Here is a 23,234-nt window from a genome sequence, read left to right as displayed (position 1 = left end):
ATATATATATATATATATATATATAAAGAGAGAGAGAGAGAGAGAGAGTCTAGAGTATATTTATTGCAAGATGGCAATAAAACAACAACAAAAAGGCATTAAAGTTGTAACAATGCAATAAAAAACAATATATTAAAACAATATAATAAATGTGCATATGGTGGGTTAATGTTCTTTATTGTATTTTGCTCTTGAGCAACTTGTCTTCACTCTGAGCTCATTGTTCATTGTTTACTTATCACTCCTCTACAGTTTCACATAAATCAATGACATGTATCTGGATGGATGTTGTCATTAAAGCTCCTTAATTCCTTTCAGCCTCTCTCTCTCTCTCTCTCTCTCTCTCTCTCTCTCTCTCTCTCTCTCTCTCTCTCTCTGAACTGGACTGCGTACGCTGTCGTACCAGAGAGCAGCAGCTGTCACCATTACTTCATGCTTATTGGCCCAAAACCGAGAGAGAGAGAGAGCGAGAGAGGGCGAGAGAGAGAGAGAGAGTTGGACCCCTGCGCTCCGCTCCATCGACCCAGAGGCGCACCGCAGCTCCTACCGGACGTTGGACACATTTTCCGGCGCTTTCTCTCGTCGTGTCCGGGGGTAATGCTCCAGCTGGACCCGCTGTTAGGAACATGCACTGGGTAAGAACCGCCGACGCGTCTGCGCTGCCTGGGGTCGCTCTGCCGGAGCTTTCATACAGACGTGATCCTCTTCTTCCTCTCCTCTTCCTCTTCATTCCCCGGACATTTAAAAACCCCAAAAGATAATCTGCTGTATCGACCTGAGAGAGAGGGAGCTGCACTTTGCCTCCCTGCGGAGAAGTCCGTCACAGAGAGAGAGAGAGAGAGAGAGAGAGAGAGAGAGAGAGAGAGAGAGAGAGAGAGAGAGAGAGAGAGAGAGAGAGAGAGAGCCCTGATCACGCAGCTGCTGTTGTTTTGGTCCGCCTGTCATCCACCATCATCCTCCTCCTCCTCCTCCTCCTCATCATCATCATCATCATCATCATCATCATCATATCATTATTTATAGCGATAGAGAACAAGTGTCTCATTAATTAATGAAAGAAAAATCTCTATTAATATGTGATAGAGTTTTTTTTTCCATATTTCAACTGTGCAGGTGTTTCCATAGTACTAGTATTACTAATATTACTAGTTTATTCATAGTATTTAATAATAGTTTAATATATAACAAGTAATACTAGTTTATTTAGTGTATATTTAATACTAGTTTAATATTACTAGTATTTCACTAGTATGAAATATTACTAGTTTATTTATGTAGTATTACTAATACTAGTACTAAAAATAGAGATCATAGGATCACAGGATACATCCAGAGACCTGAGTCCAGGTCTTCACTAGAGACCCGAGTCCAGGTCTTCACTAGAGACCTGAGTCCAGTTCTTCAAACCTGAGTCCAGGTCTTCATTAGAGACCCGAGTCCAGGTCTTCACTAGAGACCTGAGTCCAGGTCTTCAGACCTGAGTCCAGGTCTTCACTAGAGACCTGAGTCCAGGTCTTCACTAGAGACCTGAGTTCAGGTTTTCACCAGAGATCTGAGTCCAGGTCTTCACCAGAGACCTGAGTCCAGGTCTTCACCAGAGACCTGAGTCTAGGTCATCACCAGAGACCTGAGTCTAGGTCATCACCAGAGACCTGAGTCCAGGTCTTCACTAGAGACCTGAATCCAGGTCTTCACTGAAGATCTGAGTCCAAGTCTTCACCAGAAACCTGAGTCCTGGTCATCACCAGAGACCTGAGTCCAGGTCTTCAGACCTGAGTCCAGGTCTTCACTAGAGACCTGAGTTCAGGTCTTCACTAGAGACCTGAGTCCAGGTCTTCACTAGAGACCTGAGTTCAGGTCTTCACTAGAGACCTGAGTCCAGGTCTTCACTGAAGACCTGAGTCCAGGTCTTCACCAGAGACCTGAGTCCAGATCTTCACCAGAGACCTGAGTCCAGGTCTTCAATAGAGACCTGAGTCCAGGTCTTCACCAGAGACCTGAGTCCCTGAGAGGTTTAGAGCCGATCAGCTGTCCCTTCAAAACAAAGTGAGTGGACTCCTGGTCACCGGCTTTGAGACCATTTAAGCTTAAAAAAGATGAAATACTTCATAACACGACTACAAATTACAATTTTCTTCATCAGTTGCTCATCCAGTGTTGCCTTGAATTCTTGTAGAAGACTGTTTCATTTATAGGATGGGACTGTGTTTTCTCCAAGAATTTAAAGATAACGCGTGACGATGACTGATAAACAAATGTGTCATTTCCTTCATAGCTGTCGAATATTTCCCAAGAAAATCAGATTTTTTTCAAGAAGAGTCTTTAAACAGTTTTACTACAAACTAAAAAATGATCTCTAAATTGACAGACGTCATTATTTGTAATTCATAGCACAATTCAAACAACGTCTAAATTGTCTCTCGCCGTTAACGACCGTAAAAAAAGAAGAAGAAGAGAGGAGGCGGGACTTAGCCTCCACATTGGACGCCTTGTTGTGTTGTTGGACGCCTGATGAAGAGACGCGTGTTGTGACGTTGGCTTTTTGGTTCAATGTTTAAATGGTGGACTGAGAATGTAGAACATTCGGCTGTCGTTGGAGGTTGTCAGTCTTTTCTGTTCCATTACATCCTCAAAGGTTTAGAGACGTTCATGGTTTTGGTTGAGTTAAGAACTCATTTCTTTGTGAAGCTCTCGTGAACTCTCAGAACTTCCTTCTCTCCGATGCTGCCGTGAACATTTGAAAACCACCTATTTTTAGGCCCTTTCCTCTAAATGTCATACCCAAACTAAAAAGGGTGTATCTCTGCAACCGCTAGGGCTATTTGAATAATGTTGGTGTTATAATAAAAGGTACACATGTGAGATGTTGTTCAGATGTGTAAATATCAGTATATATGTTACTGGTTAAGAGTAAATGAAGATGACACAGAAAAAAAAGAAAAGGTTTCAGGTCCACCTATAAAAAAATCACTTTCAGGATGATTATTTCTTTGAAATGATGCAGCTGTAAGGTCCAACTCTAACCCAAATCATAGCTCAATATGTGAACATTCTCTAACCCAAATCATAGCTCAATATGTGAACATTCTCTAACCCAAATCATAGCACAATATGTGAACATTCTCTAACCCAAATCATAGCTCAATATGTGAACATTCTCTATCCCAAATCATAACACAATATGTGAACATTCACTAACCCAAATCATTGCTCAATATGTGAACATTCTCCAACCCAAATCATAACACAATATGTGAACATTATTTAACCCAAATCATAACACAATATGTGAACATTCTCTAACCCAAATCATAACACAATATGTGAACATTCTCTAACCCAAATCATAACACAATATGTGAACATTCACTAACCCAAATCATAACACAATATGTGAACATTCTCTAACCCAAATCATAGCACAATATGTGAACATTCACTAACCCAAATCATAACACAATATGTGAACATTCACTAACCCAAATCATAGCTCAATATGTGAATATTCTCTCTGCAAAGGTTGTCTTTGATAAAGTGAAGCAGAACCAAGTTAGAGAGGGTTTAGAGCAGAGAACATTCAGGAGAGGTCTCCAACATCTGCATTGGGGCCCATTTGAGACATTTGAATTTTCTCATGTACCAAACCATATATTGTACTTGTATATTACTTATGGTGTTCAATACATCCAAATACAGCAGTTTTGGGCTTTTTTTTCTCCATAAAACAAGCTATGATTTAGTAGTTTTATATAACAATAGCTCAGTCTTCCCCCGCTAGGGGGCGATTGGAGTTTAAAAGGTCATAACCAACTGTGTGCGGCAACCTGTGTGTACTTGTATCTGCAGTGGGTCAGTGCTGGGCTCTTACAGTAGGAGTGGCTCACACCACACGGCTGCCTGTTGACCTCCGACCCCTTCTTGGTGAGACGTGACCATGAATGCGTTTCAGAGGAGAAGAAAACAAACTCCTAGGTTGGATATCGAGGTAGCAGAGCAACCGTCTCTCCAGACCCTATTTTGGTAAATGAAAGGGCCCTTGAGCGAGACACTGAGGCTCATGGGCAGTTTATGAGACAATGGGCCCCTGGACACAGACATGTCGAGGGCCCCGACGCTTCTACGTGAGAACTAGAGCCACGGATTCAGAGAGACATATTTGAGGTCCTTGTGCATGACTTTGTGGTCATTTTGCTTCTCTTTTTGGTTGTTTTGTGTCTCATTATAGCTGTTATGTGTTTCTTTAAGGTCATTTAGCATGTCTTTGTAGTGGTTTTGTGTGTCTTATTGGTTGTTTTGCGTCTCTTTGCATGCACTTTGTATCTCTTTGTAATTATGTTGTGTCTCTTCTTGGTTGATTTGCAGCTTGTGGTCGTTTTGCATCTCTATTTGGTTGATTTTCATCAATTTTTTCATAATTTTGAGTCTCTTTGTAGTTCTTTTTGCATTTCTTTGTAATTATTTTGTGTCTCTTCTTGGTGGATTTGCATCTCATAGTCGTTTTGAATCTCTTTTTGATCGTGTTGCGTCTCTTTTTTCATCATTTTGAGTCTCTTTCTAGTTCTTTTTGCATTTATTTGTTATTATTTTGTGTCTCTTCTTGGTGGATTTCCATCCCGTCATCGTGAATCTTTTATTTGTCTCTTTTTAGTCCTGAAATCACATCACGAAATGTCATCAGCAACTTCAAGCAGAAGCACAGGGTCCAGGGGCCCCCTAACCTGGGCCCTGTGCCAGTAGATCTATGGTTGTACTGGCTGACCTTTGACCTGCGGGAGATTGTTGCTTATTGGAGTCAATAGAAAATAATTGAATGTAGGCTTTTTCTAATGTGTGGTCTGTGTTGTTTCTGCAGGTAGTGGTTGTGTTCTGTCTGTGGGGAACTGATGTCAGCAGAGCTTATGTTTTTCAAGCCAGTCGACCTGCAGAGGGAGGAGAAAACCCACAACCTCACACTAAAGGTGAGAACCTTTAAAAAAAGAAAAAATGGCTCATGGAGGGATAAATCAAGCTGGTTGTACATGCATGAAACCACCAAATGGGTGGTTGACATGTTGTGGTCCTAAAAAGTACAAATACTTAACAATATTGCAAACCATTTACAAATGGAGACAGATAGAGTTACTGGTGTTAGTGCATTTGGTTAAAGCTCACGACTATAATGAATCAAGGTTTAAAACCGTCCCAGTAAAAAATATTATTTTAGCTTCATGTAGCACTATACTTGCACACAGGTATCATTTTGGTGCATTTCTGGACTCTGACATCTCAGAATGAATAGTATGCTGCATAACACCATTGCATTAATATGTTATGTTAACTCATGGCAGGCTGTTGGACCTATCTGCAGTACAATGAGAGGTTTTTATATTCGGATCCGTGTAGCTTTAAATAAAATCATTACTGTGTGACAGTTAAAGTTACCAGTGAGTTTTCAAAGCAGTCCCCGCTTACGCTACTATGATAAAAACCACAGCACAAAGACAATAACTTGTGTCTTTTTTGGGGTTTCACTGTGAATTGAAGTGAGCTGAAAGCAAAGGCCGCCTGCAGAGCGCTCTGAGAACAGCTTGTAGTTATTTGCAACATGTGCTGCGTGGAGTTAACGGCCTGTAAACTGCATGATACAGTATGTGTTTTCAAAGATGTCAGATTCATGTTTATGTGGAAAAAACATTGAAGTAGACATCTTAAAGGAGACATATTGTGCTTATTTTCAGGTTCATACTTGTATGTTGTGTTTCTATTAGAACATGTTTGCTTTATTGTAAAAAAAAGACTCTTTAAGACCACCTCCCAAAAAGGCCCAGTCTGCTCTAACATCATGCTGTATTGAAGAAGACTTGAAACTAGAGATTGAGACATAAACTCATGTTTACAATGTTTACTGAGGGAATACATCAAGAGAAGTAGAGTCATTTATATAGACTTCTATACAACCAGAGGAGTCACCCCCTGGTGGTCAGGAGAGAGAATGCAGCTTTAACACATGAAGCATATACTTCTATACAACCAGAGGAGCCGCCCCCTGGTGGTCAGTGGAGAGAATGCAGCTTTAACACATGAAGCATATACTTCTATACAACCCGAGAAGTCTCCCCCTGGTGGTCAGGAGATAGAATGTAGCTTTAACACATGAAGCATATACTTCTATACAACCAGAGGAGTCGTCCCCTGGTGGTCAGTAGAGAGAATGCAGTTGAAGCATAGACTTCTATACAACCTGATGAGTCGCCCCTGATGGACATTAAAAGATTGCAAGTTAATGAATGCCCGCTTTGGCGAAACTTTACAGAAACAGAGGTTGCTAGCTGTTTGGTAAGCCACCAAAGTGCCCAAGCACAGAACCATTGAGTTATTATATACGAGTCCAGTCTGCAGCAGTGTGCCCTCTGTCCTGTAACTGCTCCTCCTCTGCTCCCTCCAGTCGTCTCAGAGTGGGTCAGCTCAGCGGGCTCCTGCAAGGGGAGGTGCTTTGAGCTGGAGGAGGCCAAACCTCCAGGATGCAGATGTGACAATCTGTGTAAAACCTACTACAGCTGCTGCTCCGACTTCGACGAGCAATGCCTGAAAACAGGTCAGTCTGACGTCTCAATCACTTCTCCCGGTTGTACCGTCTTTAACAAATGTCTTGCTTGATAGTTTAGCTGGAGGCCACTACAACAGCTTTGGTGGGAGTCAAGGCTTTTGGCCAAGAAATACGTTTTTATTTGCATTTACTTGTATCTTTGAGGTGTTATTCTATATGTTCCTCGTCAACAAAGTCAATGAAAAGACTAAAACCAATGATGTTCTAGTCCATCTCTATACTTTCTAACCGCCCTATCAATCAAACTTTATTTCAGACTCAAGGTCCAGGTAGTACAAAAACATTAAATAGAATAAAATACATACAAAAGCACAATTAAAATACATAGACCTCCCAATGCCTTATGAATAGACTGTAGACGGTAGACGGTACCAATGTCTCCACAGCTGGTAGTGTGTAGTATACTTTCTCTGGCAATCAGACCTCGGCCCATCAGTCCCTACACAACAATGATCTTTAAAACTTCACAAATATACACTTTATTTCCTTTTAAAGTAGTTTTTTATCCACAAACATTGCTCAAACAAGAAGAAATAGGGCATTTGTTGGGGACTATTTTCAGGGGCGGATTAATCCACACTTTACACTACATGTCGTCATTCACATGCTGAAGCACAGCCTTCTGGGTACTTCAGCGTGGACTGGAGCGACCCGCCAGTCCACTGAGCCGTTATAACATGTTATATTCCACAGGGATTATATATACGCGTATTTAAACAGATTCACACACAGACCGCTGCTGCTACTCCTTATATCCGTAGAATGATGTATTTACTACTTTGGAGTACTACCCAGCAGTACGACGGTAGCTCTAGTGCTCCAGAAAGCACAGGAACACAACATCATAAGTGTTTTCTGCTGTGGCGGATTCAACGCGAACAAAAGGGGAACTGTCCTGCAGTCAACCACCACGTCAGTCTTCATCTGATGCTCATTTAGAGCTTGGCCAAAGTGAAGAGAGTGGAACCGCGGGATTCATCTTGAAAACATTAAGGAAACAACAGTGGGACATTTTCCAAAAAAACAGACGAGAAAAAAAACTCTCCAATCATGAGCTCCTCGTGCTTTTTATTGCTTCGCTTGTGGTAATAAAAAACGGCTTTAAGGGCCTGAGAGTTGCATCACAGCCTTAATCCGTGATGCGTGTCCTGTGGTTGTTTAGCCTCGTCATGGTCGTTTAAAAAGAGATTTCTGTCATGTGACGTGATGATGAACTTTCCTCAGAGGGAGGCTTCGAGTGCACGCAGGATCGCTGTGGCGAGGAGAGGAATGGCGAGCACGCCTGCCACTGCTCTGAGGACTGCCTGGAGCGAGGCGACTGCTGCTCCAACTACAAGGCGCTCTGCAAAGGTACCGACCGCAGAGCGGCACCCAGAATAAGGACGCGTGAGTCGCAGAGGGCACTGGGAGGGTCAGGAGGTGGTAACGCTGTGCTGTTGTTTCCTCTGTGAGGTGAGACTTCCTGGGTGCATGGAGACTGCGAGGAGATCAAGAGCGCCGAGTGTCCCGCAGGGTGAGTCCACCTCAAGACCTTTACTTTAATTCTGTTCAAGAGAAGGCCGATGAAGACGTAGAAGAGTCACTTTGAACTGGACGGTGGAAGACATTTAGATACGATAACGTGAGACACAACGAGATGAGATAAGAAGAGATGATATAGAACAAGATAAGACAAGATTATATGAGATGAGATAAGACAATACAAGATAAGATGAGATGAGATAAGACAAGATTATATGAGATAATATAAGACAAGAAAATATAAGACAAGATAAGACAATGAATATGAGATAATATAAGACAACACAAGATAAAATGAGATACGACAAGATAATATAAGACAAGACGAAATTACATAAAACAACACAAGATGAGAAGAGATAAAACAAAACAATAATAAAATAAGACAAGATTATATAAAACAAGATAAAACAAGATTATATGAGATAATATAAGAAAAATCAAGACCAAACTAGATTATATAAAACAAGATGAGTAAGGAAATGACGAGACGAGATAAGACAAGCTAACATAAGATGAGACAAGATTATATAAAATAATATAAGACAACACAAGATAAAACGAGATAAGGGCAAGATTATATGAGATAATAAAGTAAAAGACAAGAGGAGATGAGACAAGACAATATTTTATAAGGTTAGATAAAATAAGATGGGATGAGATAAATAACACAAGGTAACACAAGTCAATAGCTTCGATTAATAAAATCTGGTGTGATCAAATCAGATAATAAAGAAACAAGCCACAATAAATCAGTCCCCAATAAAATCGAATCGTATCATAATACTTTGTTCCCATCTAATATTGGGGACTGAAATCTGAATTATCTTTTTAAAATGTCTTCTGTCTCTGCATCCTCAGCTTCATCCGTCCTCCGCTCATCATGCTGTCTGTCGACGGGTTCAGAGCCTCCTACCTGAAGAAGGGCATCTCCGTCATCCCCAACATACACAAGCTGAGTACGTCGCCTTTACTCCGTCTCGTGCTTTGTCTCCTTAATGCTTATAGAAGTATTTTTTAACATGAATCTATTCAATCAGGCTTTTATGCAGTGCTTTACAATTTTATGTATTTATTTATATTGCTTATATTAACACAAACTGAGTACGTCGCCTTTACTCCGTCTTGATACTTTGTCTTTTAAATGCAGGTGTCGTGGTTGTAGAAGTATTTTTAAATAGAAGTATATTCAATCAGACTTTTATGCAGTGTTTTGCAATTTTATGTTTTTATTATTATTGCTTACTGTTTTATTTTTCCCTAATTTTACTTTAATAATAATAATGTTGTACGATGATCAATTCAATCAGTGTTGTATTTACTCTTCATCTTCTATTCATTTTGGTCACGTCAATCATTTGTAAAGCACTTATTATTTGCATTTGTTTTGTTTGAAAGATAAAAACCCGATTGATTGATGATCTGAATAATGAATAAATCATGAATAAGTCATTTCCCTGGAAAATGGGGAGATGATATTTGCGACGTTATTGAATGGCCTTCACTATCATCCATGAGTAACCATTCAAAGAAAAAGTGAAGATTAACATCCCAAACCTGACTTCAATGAACCAAACAAACAGGCGGTTCCATCGCGGTCAATTCTCCAAACCGCTTATTCTATTCAGGGTCGGGGGCGTTGGAGCCGATACCAGCTGACATTTGATCTCAGGGCTCATATAGAGACAGACGACCATTCATGGCCACACGGGCGATTTAGAGCCTCCAATTAACCTGAGCTGCGTGTCTTTGGACTGTGGGAGGAAGCCGGAGAACCCGTAGGGAACCCACAAGGACCACCTGCGATCGGGGATCGAACCCCTCTTGCTGTCAGGCGACCGTGCTACAGCCTCTACACCACCGTGCAGCCCTTAAAGCGGTTCCATTACAGCCAATTCAAGCTCTCGCAATGGCAAAATGGCGTCCTTCACTTCTGGAGCGGAGCGGCGTGAGCAACCGATCATCTGTTGACAATGCGGTCGCTCTCTCGATCCGACATCTGCCTCAACACGTCACCTCCAATCTGTTCTCCCTCCTGCGTCACCCATCCGTTCCCTTCCGTCAAGGACGGGAGACAAGAGGACCAAGAAGACACAACAAAGACGCCAGAAACCTTGAAGGAGAGCCGCCTCAAACCGCCTGAAGAGACTTTAAAACATCAGCGCCTCCACATGCCAGCTGATAACTGATCAGATTGTAGGACTGGGAACACAAAACACTCGCCCAACTCATGTTTTTGTCTCCCCTTAACTTCCCCTTTGTCCCAGATCTGATGAATCTCCTTGTCTCCTGATAAAAGCACAACATGTCAAGGTAGCGCGACCGATTGCGTAAAAAGACGTCCGGACCACGAGGACGATGCCGCTTGTAGACGTTTCCACGACGAGCTGAGACCCATTTCTCCCTATTCTCTTTGATTTCGTGCTTAAAGTGTGTTTTTAATAACGTTTAATCCTGCAAGGCTTCTATTTCTTTCCCCTTAGGAAAGTGTGGAACGTCGGCGCCCTACATGCGACCGGTCTACCCGTCAAAGACCTTCCCGAATCTCTACACGCTCGTTACGGTAAGCGCCGTCTCTCTGCGCGTCTGTTCAAGGGTCCTCCGGCCTGATGTTTCACCCACTAACCGTGCCGACGCGGCGCCCTCTGCAGGGCCTGTACCCAGAGTCCCACGGGATCGTGGGGAACACCATGCATGACCCCGTGTTCAACGCCACCTTCAGCCTGCGCACCAGAGAGAAGCTCAACCACCGCTGGTGGGGCGGTCAGCCCGTGAGTATGATGCCGGACGATGCCTTGCTTGTGATTGGATGGGAATCAGTACGAAACTTGCACTGGTTTAGTGATCACTTCCTGTGTAGGAGTGTAGGATTTGACCCAACTGAGAGTTTTTTATAAGAAACATTGCTCACAAGTTCCACATCCTGGAGGTTCTTAGAGAAATATGCATCCATTGTAAGGCCCACAGGGACACTATTACCTGTATTACTTCAACTACAACATACAAAGACACATTTTGTACAAACTAGACAAGCAAGTACACTACAACACTAAGTCAGCACACACTGTATAATTAGCCAGCTGTGACCTTTAGCCTTTAGCAGTCTGCTAACACATTCAATCTCTCTTTCCTGTTCCACAGATCTGGATCACAGCGGAGGAACAAGGAGTGAAAGCGGCCTCTTTCTTCTGGCCTTGGTACATAAGTTAGTACTGGAATATTTTTCAATAGACCCTGAACGCAGCGCCGAACCGGTAACTTACGAAAAACCCTCAAAGAAGCTACAGGTGCTTTTGGAGGAAAAGGACTATGGGTTACTATGTGATTATGTATCTGCATCGTTATGAAAGCTGATTGCAGTATAAGTATATCCAGTACTACATAGTGTGTATTCAGTCCTGTTCTGTTGTGTTATTGGTGGATCGTGCACTGCAGCTCATTTGCTTGTAATAATAATAAGTTAAACACTTGGTATGATGGAGAATTCAACCCTCAATACACAAGGAAAACAATGTTATATAGATTATTACAGATGTAAGTTTGCGCAAAACCAAAAAAGAGAAATATAAGAGATCTAATTGCTTTATTTCACACATTAAAAAAGCCGAGCCGAAGCCTCCGGCCATGTTTACACCGACGAGGACATTTTATTTAAGTAAAATACAGACAAACAAACAAATTGTAATACCTCGTTGGCTGCATGTTACAAACATAATAAATAGTCTTCTGGCGTCTTCACAACCAAATTAGTGTCTATTATCTCCGGCATAAATCTTTTTCGCCGGACCATTAAATAGTTTGTGGTTGTTGCTAAAAACAATATATCATAATTTGTATGGAATGAAATAATACTAAATAACAAAAGAGACTAAAATACATTCTCAATTAGGATATTTAGTAAACGAAACTTGCAACCAATTTGCTCAAAAGATCCTGACTAAACATTTTAAGATGCTTTTCCTCTCCACACGACGGATGTGTTTCATAAAACTCTCGCATGGCGATGACGTGCCGATCACGAGGGAAACGTCCAGAGAACGACCGAATCCCCGACAATGGCCCCAAACACTCACAACACCGGGGACAATGGGCCCACACACTCGGCCACAAAAGCGGCCATTGACGACTCAAACGGCCGCTTGTTGAGGCACGGGGCAAAAATGATTCAAGTCGAGAACACAATGTGGAAAGAAAAGCAGTAAAAAAAAAGACAGATCAGGTCCGCTTTGACCCTCGTTTTAAGGACAAGCGGTTCTTTTAAAACCAGTAAATCAAGAATCTAAATATAAACTCAACTGGGAAGAATCGGCCACTAGGTTTAGTTTCTTCTGCCTTTAACTTGACCTCCTACTTCTTGATGGTTTTGTCTGCAGGGTGATTCCTCTCGAGAGGAGGATTCTAACCATCCTGCGCTGGCTGCAACTGCCCGACGATGAGAGGTCTGTTTGTTATGTTCTTTGGGACTTCATCAGGATTGTTTTTAGACATGAATGCACTGATTAAAAGTCGTTTATTTTCGTATACTGTGGTCTTGTAAACCTTGGTCTTTCACTTGGAACTCAGGTGAAACAAACAACATGAATGTTGGCTCTGTTCCAAAAAAGTGTCCCAATATATGCACAACCTAAAGTGAATGCAGTTCTTAGTATTTAAAGGGGCGGTAACTAATTCAGTATCTCTTTAAGCCCTAACCCTAACCCCTAATCCTATGTATTGTTTGAGTTGTGTTTAGAGGTTGTACATCGGGATTATACATTATTGTAGCCCTGATTTTTATGTTTAATTTGATACCTAACATGTTTGTTTTTTGGGGGGGAGGGATTTATACCATGTTTTTTTTGGGGGGCAGGGATTTATACCATGTTTTTTTGGGGGGGAGGGATTTATACCATGTTTTTTTCTTGATTTTCCTGATATAAAAGGGTTGGGGGCTCAACAGGTTAACTCATTTTGTTGTCTGCTATTTGTGTGAGCTGGAATGAGCTAGAAACATGAAACTCGGCCCATGAACTGTAAATGATGTGCAAGCGCTTCCCAAGAAAAATGAATCCAATCGGCCACATGGTGGCGCTGTAATCAACGCTCCTAAAATGTGATTTTGGAATGGCCACACCCTTTCAAAAGTCCGATTGACTTGAAATGTGGCACACTTGTCCAGCACAATGTGCTCTATTGAACAACAAATACATCATGGACCATATAAGTCTGCCTTCTAGATTTTGCAAAAAGTTTGCAAAAATAAATGTAAAAGAATGGCTCAGCAAATACATCAACCAAAGTCAACAACCGCTGGGCCAATCGTCACATCATTTGCAGAATATGTCTTCAAGAGTACCTGAAACATACGCTGAAAGTTTCATTCAAGTCGACCACTAGGGGGCGCTACAAATGTTGTATTAGTTATACTCATATTAGTTATACCTTTGTCAAAATGTCTGGCGTGTGGAAGATACAGTATTTATATTTTGTCTATTACTCCATGTGGTTACAGTGGTTTTGGTTGACTAAGGTGAGATGCTCAGCAAAAGGGTGACCTCACGATGCTCCACACCTGGATGATGTAAACATTGTCTGTGTTGTGTTTTTTAGACCGTATGTTTTTGCCGTTCACTCGGAGCAGCCCGATACCTTCGGACATCGACTGGGACCGCTCAGCAGTGAGGTGAGCACTCATGGACTCAGAGGGGGCGACGCAACCCTTGTACCCTCTTGTTTGAAAAACGCAACAACAAAAATACCCTCTTGGATGCTCCTGTTGTTGATCAAATATGATAAGGTGCCGTCTAGATGGCCCTTCCAATGGAACAAATGGTTGTGAAGTGCCCTTTAAGGCGCCTTTAAATGGAGAAAACGTGACGAAGAGCACACTAAGGTGCCTCTCCAAGAGAGAAAATCGGAGGAAGTTCCTTACAGGGTGCTTTTAAATGGCGAACATGTGATAAACTACCCTGAAGGGTATCCTTCCACTGGAGAAATGTGATTAAGTGCCCTTCAGAGAGCCTTCAAATGGAGAAAACGTGAGGAAATACCCTCGAAGGTAACTTTAACATTGCAGTGCAGACAATCTGCCCTACATGCTAGAAACCCTTCTTGCACCACTGGAGGTGAGTGAGACACCTGAGGGTCGACAGTCACATTGAGGCTACTGAAAGTGTGAGGCAGGAGTTGTGCTTCTTTATGTCATTCAATTATGAAGTAAACATCTTTATTCATCCCGTCTACAGCTGGATAACCCTCTGAGGGAGATCGATAACATCATTGGTCAGCTGATGACTGGTCTGAAGCAGATGAACCTGCATCGCTGCGTCAACGTCCTCATTGTAGGAGACCATGGTATGACCGCCATGTAATCACTGCTGTAATGTCTTTTCTTGAGCTAAACCTGGACAATTTAGTTAAACAGTGCACCTTTCAGCCTATGCTATCTCTACTGACCACCAGGGGCAACTCCTCTGGTTGTATAGAAGTCTATATAAATGAATCTACTCTTCTTCAATACAGCATGATGTTCATTTAGTAAATTATGGTCATTTAGAGTCAAACAGATCATAAAGTAGGGGACGCTTTAGGGGCGGGGCTACAAGGTGATTGACAGGTCAACACCCTACTTTTAGGGGAACTGAGCCTTGTGATAATAATGAGCATCTTTCAGGTATGGAGGAGGCTCACTGTGATCGGACAGAGTTCCTCAGCAGCTACCCGCTCAACATAGACGAGATCATGCTGATCCCCGGCTCGCTGGGCAGGATACGACCCCGCGACCCCAAATCCACCTCATGTAAGATGACACTGACACTCGTTTGGATCAGATTTTTAAAAAAAGAAGAAAGAAAGTAAAACAGGCTTCATTTTGACCTTTTCTTTTCCAGACGACCCAAAAGTTGTGGTTGCAAACCTCACGGTGAGTTCAACAAAACACCCACAAACACTGTTCAGAGAGAGAGAGAGAGAGAGAGAGAGAGAGAGAGAGAGAGAGAGAGAGAGAGAGAGAGAGAGAGAGAGGTCACCGCTATGTTTGTTGTTTCAGTGTAAAATGCCGACTCAGCACTTCAAGCCGTACCTGAAGCAGCATTTACCCAAGAGGCTTCACTACGCCAACAACCGCAGGATCGAGGACGTCCACCTGCTGATGGAGAAGAAGTGGCACATCGCCAGGTAACCTGTGACACAGAATGGACGACATCACAACGACTACGCCCACTTCTTATATCCAGTCCATGATACCAATGAATGGTCACTTATCTCTGATCTCTTATTGCCATACATACATACATGCATATACAGTATAACACAATGACAGAGGAAACTGTCAGCCTTTAACCTTTGTTCATTGGAGTCTTTTGGGTGGACTCGACCTCCTCAAGGCCTCAGACATAACACAACCTGACCAGGTCTCATGGTCCGGTCTGGTCGAGCTTCAGTTCTGACCCTTGAGTCTGTGGAGCATTTTGATTGGACCCTAAACGACCCACGAAAAACCTAAGAGGCATATTGAGCAACATGACATTTGGGAGTTGTTAAGTGCAGAAGCATTCCGTCGTTGAAAGAACACAATGTGTTTGTTTTTTTGCTTTAGGAAAATGCCAGAAAAACGGAAGACTCGTTGTGGTTTCTTCGGGGACCACGGCTTTGACAACAAAATCACCAGCATGAGGGTACTGTGTAGTTTCAAAGTCTCTTTCCCCCGTATTACAGACATCATATGTTCGTACTCTTACTCAAGGAAAGCTATCCGATGTTATTCATATGTAACCCGCGTAACCGTGAGCCGGAACTTGTGCATCATGTGACGTGACGGTGAACCAACATTTACCCATTCACGTCGGTGGCACAGCCCTCGGGACCAATTTGGGGTTCGGTATCCGGAGATGCCGGTGATCCACAACGAAACCTTTTGAAGAAGTGTTGCTGCTGTTTGTGTTTAGATGTGAGCGTCTCAGGACGGAGGATGTCGTATTGAGTAAAATTGGTGATATTGGGTTCTACAAATACATTTAATTGATCGCTTGTGTTGCTCGACATGATGAGAAACAACTTTTTGTAAGAAATCACGCAAACCGTTGGATGAGGATACGTTGCTACAATAATGCTCTCTATAGAAGCCCATTCTGCAAGTAAAAGATAAAAATGTAATGAAAGTTTTGCTGTGATAATAAATATACCCCCATGGTAAGTCATAATTATGAGATAGAAAGTCGAAATTGTGAGATAGTAAGTGCTCATGCGCTTCATTGGCGCTGCTTTTTCTGTTATCTTTTATACAAACAGCAGAGATAACCCAAAAACAAAGCTAAAATAAAATAAAAACAAAGCTAAAATAAAATAAAAACAAAGCTAGAATGTTTTATTTTTTATATCACAGCAACATTGACTTAAATGGTCTTCCATACATTTCTGAGTGTTTCCACTCACCTGAAAAAAAATCATGCAACCGAATTTGTAGACATTCAACTCACCTCAATGCGTGTGTTGTGCACATAATATATACTTTTAGTAAGAAAACTTTGCGCAAGGTGTAAGATCCTTTATGTATATTATTATATGGGGACACGTTGCTATCATACTCCTCTGAGGTTACACCTGATGTCTGATCCCTGCTGATGTTCCTTTGATTGAAGTCTCCAAACACTAAGAACTTTAATAATGCATGTTCACCAGCTTAGAGGAGGTTTCTGCGGGTGTAATGTCTGTTTTTCTGCCCACAGACCATTTTCATGGGTCACGGACCGAGCTTCCAGTTCCAGAAAAAAGTGCCGGAGTTTGAAAATATAGAATTATACAACGTCATGTGTGGTGAGAACATTATCATTTGCCTTTTTTGATGTTTCCACTGTTTCCCCTCGTCGTCTGCGATGTGCTCAGCCGCTCTCTTTCTGCCCCGTCGTCTCAGACCTGTTGGGGCTGAAGCCGGCGCCCAACAACGGGACGTACGGCAGCCTGAACGAGATGCTGAAGGACCCGCCGTTCCAGCCCAGCATGCCGGAGGAAGTGACGTCGCCGTCACCGGCATCCGACGCCGGCGGCGTCGCCACGCACGACCTGGGCTGCAGCTGTGACGACGAGGTCAGGGGACATATTGCTGACTCTGCAGAAAAGAGTCTTACAATTCAAAGCCAATTATTTGTACTAAACCCTCTCTAACTCTGTTCTGCTTAACTTTATCAAAGTCAACCTTTTCAGAGAGAATGTTCACATATTAAGCTATGATTTGGGTTAGAGAATGTTCACATATTGAGCTATGATTTGGGTTAGAGAATGTTCACATATTGAGCTATGATTTGGGTTAGAGAATGTTCACATATTGAGTTATGATTTGGGTTAGAGAATGTTCACATGTTGAGCTATGATTTGGATTAGAGAATGTTCACATATTGAGCTATGATTTGGGGTAGAGAATGTTCACATATTGAGTTATGATTTGGATTAGAGAATGTTCACATATTGAGCTATGATTTGGGTTAGAGAATGTTCACATATTGAGCTATGATTTGGGTTAGAGAATGTTCACATATTGAGCTATGATTTGGGTTAGAGAATGTTCACATATTGAGCTATGATTTGGGTTAGAGAATGTTCACATATTGTGTTATGATTTGGGTTAGAGAATGTTCACATATTGAGTTATGATTTGGGTTAGAGAATGTTCACATATTGTGTTATGATTTGGGTTAGAGAATGTTCACATATTGAGCTATGATTTGGGTTAGAGAATGTTCACATATTGTGCTATGATTTGGGTTAGAGAATGTTCACATATTGAGCTATGATTTGGGTTAGAGAATGTTCACATATTGAGCTATGATTTGGGTTAGAGAATGTTCACATATTGAGCTATGATTTGGGTTAGAGAATGTTCACATATTGAGCTATGATTTGGGTTAGAGAATGTTCACATATTGAGTTATGATTTGGGTTAGAGAATGTTCACATATTGGACCTTACAGCTGCATCATTTCAAAGAAATAATCATCCTGAAAGTGATTTTTTTCTAGGTGGACCTGAAACCTTTTCATTTTTTCCCTGTGTGTCATCTTCATTTACTCTTAACCAGTAACATATAGACTGATATTTACACATCTGAACACAATCTCACATGTGTACCTTTTATTATAACACCAACATTATTCAAATAGCCCTAGTGGTTGCAGAGATACACCCTTTTTAGTTTGGGTATAGAATTTTATAGACATTTTTGAGCAGAGGCCTAAAAATAGGTTGGTTTTCTAAAGGCTAAAACCCAGGGATGAGTCCCATTGGACTTCTTGTGGAGGGAACCAGTGAGATGCCTTTAAAAAAATTAAAAACATCATCCCTTCAGCGCTCTATTTAATTAAAACCCTTGTTGCAGACAACAAATAAAGCTGCGTTGCTCAAGAGGGCAGAAATCCTCAAAACAAGCTTTTCTTTCTGTTGCAGAACAAAGTGGAGGAGAACCTTGAAGCCTTCAGTCCTGCTCCAGATGGAAGCTACAGCTACAGTAGGTCTCTCACACTGCAAGGGTCAATGTGTGTGTGTGTGTGTTTGTGTGTGTGTGTGTGTGTGTGTGTGTGTGTGTGTGTGTGTGTGTGTGTGTGTGTGTGTGTGTGTGTGTGTGCAAATCTCCTGCATGCGGCTTATTCCATTTTTGCAGCAACATTTTGGTCTCACAACCTTCAAAAAAGTTCATCATTTATAAAGATATAAGATATTGACCCATCTCAGTTGTATAGGACTGGTTTATAATGGTCCTAACTAAGTGGAACATGTTGAGCTAACGTTAGCCGTAGCTACGTGAGTCCAGATCTAACCTTTCATAACTGCATGAAATATTTCTATTTTACTTTTCGATTGGACCTATTTTTTTATCATAATTAAACTAAACAGGGTGACCAATAGATTCACCAAAAACTTCCTGAAAATGGTCTCGAATTGTAGTCTTTTTTTAATATTTTTATTTTTGAGGGCGAGAAACTTTAAACTAACAAAGCCAGGAAATAACTTCAGGAACACAGTAATATAAATACAATACAAATATGAAATAGAGAGAGACAAGGCCAATACACATCTGACAGTTCTTATAGAAGTTGATTACGTTGCACTGCGGACATACAAAACAACTCTATAAAGCTCATTAAAGTGCATTATCAGGTGTTTTGTGTGTGACGCGTTATTTCTAGTTTCCATTTCCTGTTAGTTTCTATTGTCATTATACAAAAAACCTTATTTAAGATTTAAGATGAATGCTTTTTGACCTCTTTTCTCATACTGACTGTGTGTGTGTGTGTGTGTGTGTGTGTGTGTGTGTGTGTGTGTGTGTGTGTGTGTGTGTGTGTGTGCAGACACTACCCACCTCCCGTTCGGCCGTCCGGCCGTGATGTTTGACACTCAGTACAGTCTCCTTCATCACGTGGAGTTCATCAGCGGCTACAGCAAGGAGCTCGCCGTGCCGCTGTGGACCGCCTTCACGCTGCCGCGACAGGTACTCCACGCTTTTAGTTTTTAGTTTTTTTCCGACTATATTTGACTGCAAATTTCATCCCAAAGAAAGCAGTAGTCTCTGTCTTTTTATTAATTTCCATCCTTCCTTCAATCAGTTTAAAGTAAGATCCTGTATAGACTTTTTTCATTTTTCTTCAAACAACACTGATGATTATGTATTTAGTTATTTTCTGTTTTCAAAGACAACATTTCCCCCAGTTATTTCTCTCTGCATGCACGGTCGCTCCTGTAGAAACATTTGATCTTTTATACTCGCTGGTCTCTGCAAAGTGATATCCTCCCAGACTGTAGGGGGCAGTGTGTTAACATAACTCAGCATGGTCTCCGCCCATAGTTAGGCAACAGGTTTGTTCGAGATGAGCCAGTTCTGCGCAGAATCGATCACCAGCGTGCAATGGACCCATACTTGTGTAGCGCTTTTCTAGTTTTTCGACCACTCAAAGCGCTTTAACACTACATGACATCATTCACCCATTCACTCATTCACTCACCGCTGAGAGGAGCTACCATGCAGGAGCCACATCAGATTATCAACCATACACACACCGTAGGCGCAGCTACGGGAGACATGTTAAGTGTCTTGCTCAAGGACATGGGCTAGTGGAGGCGGGGATCGAACCGCCGATCCTCTGATTGAAGAACGACCCTGCTCACCAATGAGCCACAGTCGCCCCACTGCAATGCATGCTGGGTAGATTTGTGTCCGACTTGGTCCCGACTTGCTCTGACGTCAACGATAATCTCACGAGAGCGAGGCAGCCGCCGATTTTAGAGCCAGGCGCCGCAGTAGCTCTCCAATCTTCCAGTTTCAAGACTTTACAGGATGATTTTTCATGAAGCACTGAAATAAATGACAACTCGGAGCGCATGTATTTCGTTTAAAGTTTGTTTGGTTTGGCCGTTCTAGGCCACCGTAGAAACCCAAGCGGACTCCGGATGTAGATTGAAACGAATCATCAGGAACACAAATGAGTTTAAAATGGTGATTATACATAAAGAACGCATACTTCTTCATATTGTGTCCATTTGAATGCCAATAGATCCCCTGAATGCTGCACACTGGTCCTTTCAAAGTGTTAATGCTGCTCTGAGGAACCCAGAAGTCCCTCCCCAAAAACAACAACAGAATGAACAGCGTTTGTTTCTCTGCCCTCCATCAGCTCCGGACTTCAAAGAGTTTAAACTCTGGCGTCAGGCTGGAAAATGTCCGCCTGCGTTAAGTTCTGCCCTGAAAAACAACACAAACACAAACGTGTGCGACAACATCAGCACACACACCGCCTCTGTGTGTGTGTGTGTGTGTGTGTGTGTGTGTGTGTGTGCACAGGAGCTGCTGCCGGTTTACAAGGTGCCGCTCACACACACCGGACTCACACTTCTACTGCAGGAACACTTCACTTCTTTATTTTTACCTTTCGCGGTTTAATAAAAAAAAAAAATCTCACACAATTTCTGATCTGCAGATTGCATTTCTTGTCATCTTTACCCGACGTTCTCGCTCAGGAGGATTTATAGCGAGAGCGACGACGACTGACCCCTTTGTCCTCTTCCTCCTCGTCTTCGTCCCTCAGGAGGACCTGACCCCCGTCCCCGAGCTGCCGCCCGGCGCCCGCTGCGTCCGCGCCGACCCGCGAGTGTCAGCCGACCACAGCCAGAGCTGCGGCGCCTACAGCCAGAGCAGCCAGCTGGCGCCCGGCTTCCTGTTCCCTCCAGGTGGGTCATATTCTGTGTTCATGGTCTTCATGCTGGAGGATTTAAAACATTTCTGGTTCAACACAAGATTTAAAGTGTCGCTTTCGTGTGATTCTTTGTGCTGAAACTCAGTTTCACAGATCTTTACGGGTCGATTACGTCGAGCAATTAGTTAGAAAGTTAGCTAGTTGGTTAATTATTGATTGATGGTTTGCCGGGAGCTAGCGGAGCGCTACCAGGAGCGCTAGCTGGCTACAGCGGGGAGCTAATGGGACGCTGACCGAAGGTAGTAGCGGCTTGTAACCCGACTTTTACGGTATATATATATATATATATATATATATATATATATATATATATATATATATATATATATTTGGTGGAACTCAATATTTTTCCCCCTAAAGTCGTTAATTCAAATCTTTAGATAGACATATATTACGTGTTCAGTGTTTATCAACCGACAGAACTGATGGAAGACGTATTTATTAACGTTTCACTGCAGTTTTATTGGAAATAAGTGACTGTTCTTGTCTAGCTTTTATTCTTCTTTCCTTTCTGTGAGAAACCAGAGAGCAGATGTTCAAATGTCTCATTAGATCAGGATGCTCAGTGATTATGAATCAATAACACGTATTTATGTATTAATGAGATGCAATTAGTTCTCCTGACATTTTGAACCCACTCATCCAGGTGTGTTTTTATATTTAATAATTACATTATGAACGATGATGTAACGAGAGCGTGTGTGTGTGTGTGTGTGTGTGTGTGTGTGTGTGTGTGTGTGTGTGTGTGTGTGTGTGTGTGTGTGTGTGTGTGTTTGACAGAGCTGGCTTCGTCTCCGGAGTCCAGATACGACGCCTCGCTCATCACCAACACCGTCCCCATGTACCCGGCCTTCAAGAGTGAGTCCTTCAGCCTCAAGCTGACAACTTTATTGATCCACAGGACGGGAACGGGAATACAAACCAAAAGAGCCACTTCACCATTAGAAATGCTCCCCTCGTTACTCAGTTTGCACTTCATTCATTCCTTTCCTTGCCTCCTCCCCTCCTCTCCTCAGGAAAAGCGACATCATTTAAAGGGCCAGTGTGCGGTATCTGGCTCCATCTAGTGGTAAAGCTGCATGTTGCAACCAGGTTTCCTCCCGGGTCGGGAAGCCGGAGCAGTTTGGTTTTGTCCGGTCTGGGCTAAACATGGCCGCCGTGAAGATTTATTACTGTCCCTTTAAATACGACGACGCCCACAGCTGTGCGTCACGGGGCTGAAAAGACTTCTGCAAAGGAACCTGTGTGTCCTCATAGCTCCTCTCTCCTGTGTGGTCGGTTACCGGAGGAGACGAGGAGACGAGGAGACGAGGAGACGAGGAGGCACAACATAGAGATATGAGGAGGGAGAAATGTGTCTGATCCTTTATGGATGTAAAAGATTCGCTGCGACCAGCTGGAGAACATGAAAGATGCACATTGTATGTTCTTTGCACCTGAAGGTAAAACATGTGTCTCCTGAAGCACACGTCTGTTCACATGACTTTCATCCAGCTGCAAACTCGTGGACAAAATAACAGAAACATCAAATCCAAAAGTCTGTGAGTTTTGGTTCGAGCGTCACGGAGACAGAGAGGAAGAGGAGAGGTGACGAGGTGTCAGAGGACGAGCTGACACCATTGTTACTGCAGACAGAGGTCTCTCTCTCTCTCTCTCTCTCTCTCTTTAATATTGCTTAACAGTCATCATGAAGATCTTTTAAAAGACAACTTATTAAATTAAAATAAATCCTTGACATAATTTTTCTAAGCGAGCGAAATAACAGTTATTTAAATAATAACCTGCAAAATTAAAATATCAAAGCCTATTCGTGTGTGTATTCAACGCACAGAGACGTTTCTTATTGTTATAACGTTTTCATTTCATTTGAAGCGTAAATTAATTCTCTTAGAGAATCAACAGTTTTTCAT

At 42.2% G+C, this 23,234-nt stretch overlaps 1 protein-coding gene across 1 annotated transcript in view; it reads left to right on the top strand.

Annotated features, from left to right (window-relative positions):
• Nucleotides 1-518: 518 nt before the first annotated feature.
• enpp2l (ectonucleotide pyrophosphatase/phosphodiesterase 2-like) overlaps nt 519-23,234 on the top strand; it is a 34,854-nt gene continuing 12,138 nt past the window's right edge. Inside the window, exons 1-22 of the mRNA XM_079232050.1 lie at nt 519-635; nt 4,853-4,958; nt 6,425-6,574; nt 7,811-7,936; nt 8,039-8,099; nt 8,969-9,066; nt 10,591-10,670; nt 10,759-10,878; nt 11,249-11,304; nt 12,481-12,546; nt 13,697-13,769; nt 14,332-14,440; nt 14,760-14,885; nt 14,977-15,008; nt 15,135-15,262; nt 15,684-15,762; nt 16,813-16,900; nt 16,998-17,170; nt 18,524-18,584; nt 19,426-19,565; nt 21,157-21,298; nt 22,105-22,182. Coding sequence (XP_079088176.1) covers nt 627-635; nt 4,853-4,958; nt 6,425-6,574; nt 7,811-7,936; nt 8,039-8,099; nt 8,969-9,066; nt 10,591-10,670; nt 10,759-10,878; nt 11,249-11,304; nt 12,481-12,546; nt 13,697-13,769; nt 14,332-14,440; nt 14,760-14,885; nt 14,977-15,008; nt 15,135-15,262; nt 15,684-15,762; nt 16,813-16,900; nt 16,998-17,170; nt 18,524-18,584; nt 19,426-19,565; nt 21,157-21,298; nt 22,105-22,182 — 2,101 coding nt within the window. The 5' untranslated portion in view covers nt 519-626. The remainder of the gene's footprint in view (nt 636-4,852; nt 4,959-6,424; nt 6,575-7,810; nt 7,937-8,038; nt 8,100-8,968; nt 9,067-10,590; nt 10,671-10,758; nt 10,879-11,248; nt 11,305-12,480; nt 12,547-13,696; nt 13,770-14,331; nt 14,441-14,759; nt 14,886-14,976; nt 15,009-15,134; nt 15,263-15,683; nt 15,763-16,812; nt 16,901-16,997; nt 17,171-18,523; nt 18,585-19,425; nt 19,566-21,156; nt 21,299-22,104; nt 22,183-23,234) is intronic.

Source organism: Taurulus bubalis, assembly GCF_910589615.1.
Source record: "Taurulus bubalis genome assembly, chromosome: 16".
Taxonomy (NCBI): Eukaryota; Metazoa; Chordata; class Actinopteri; order Perciformes; family Cottidae; genus Taurulus; species Taurulus bubalis.
The sequence above is the reverse complement of the archived record's forward strand: the minus strand, read 5'-3'. Positions and strand labels throughout refer to the sequence as shown.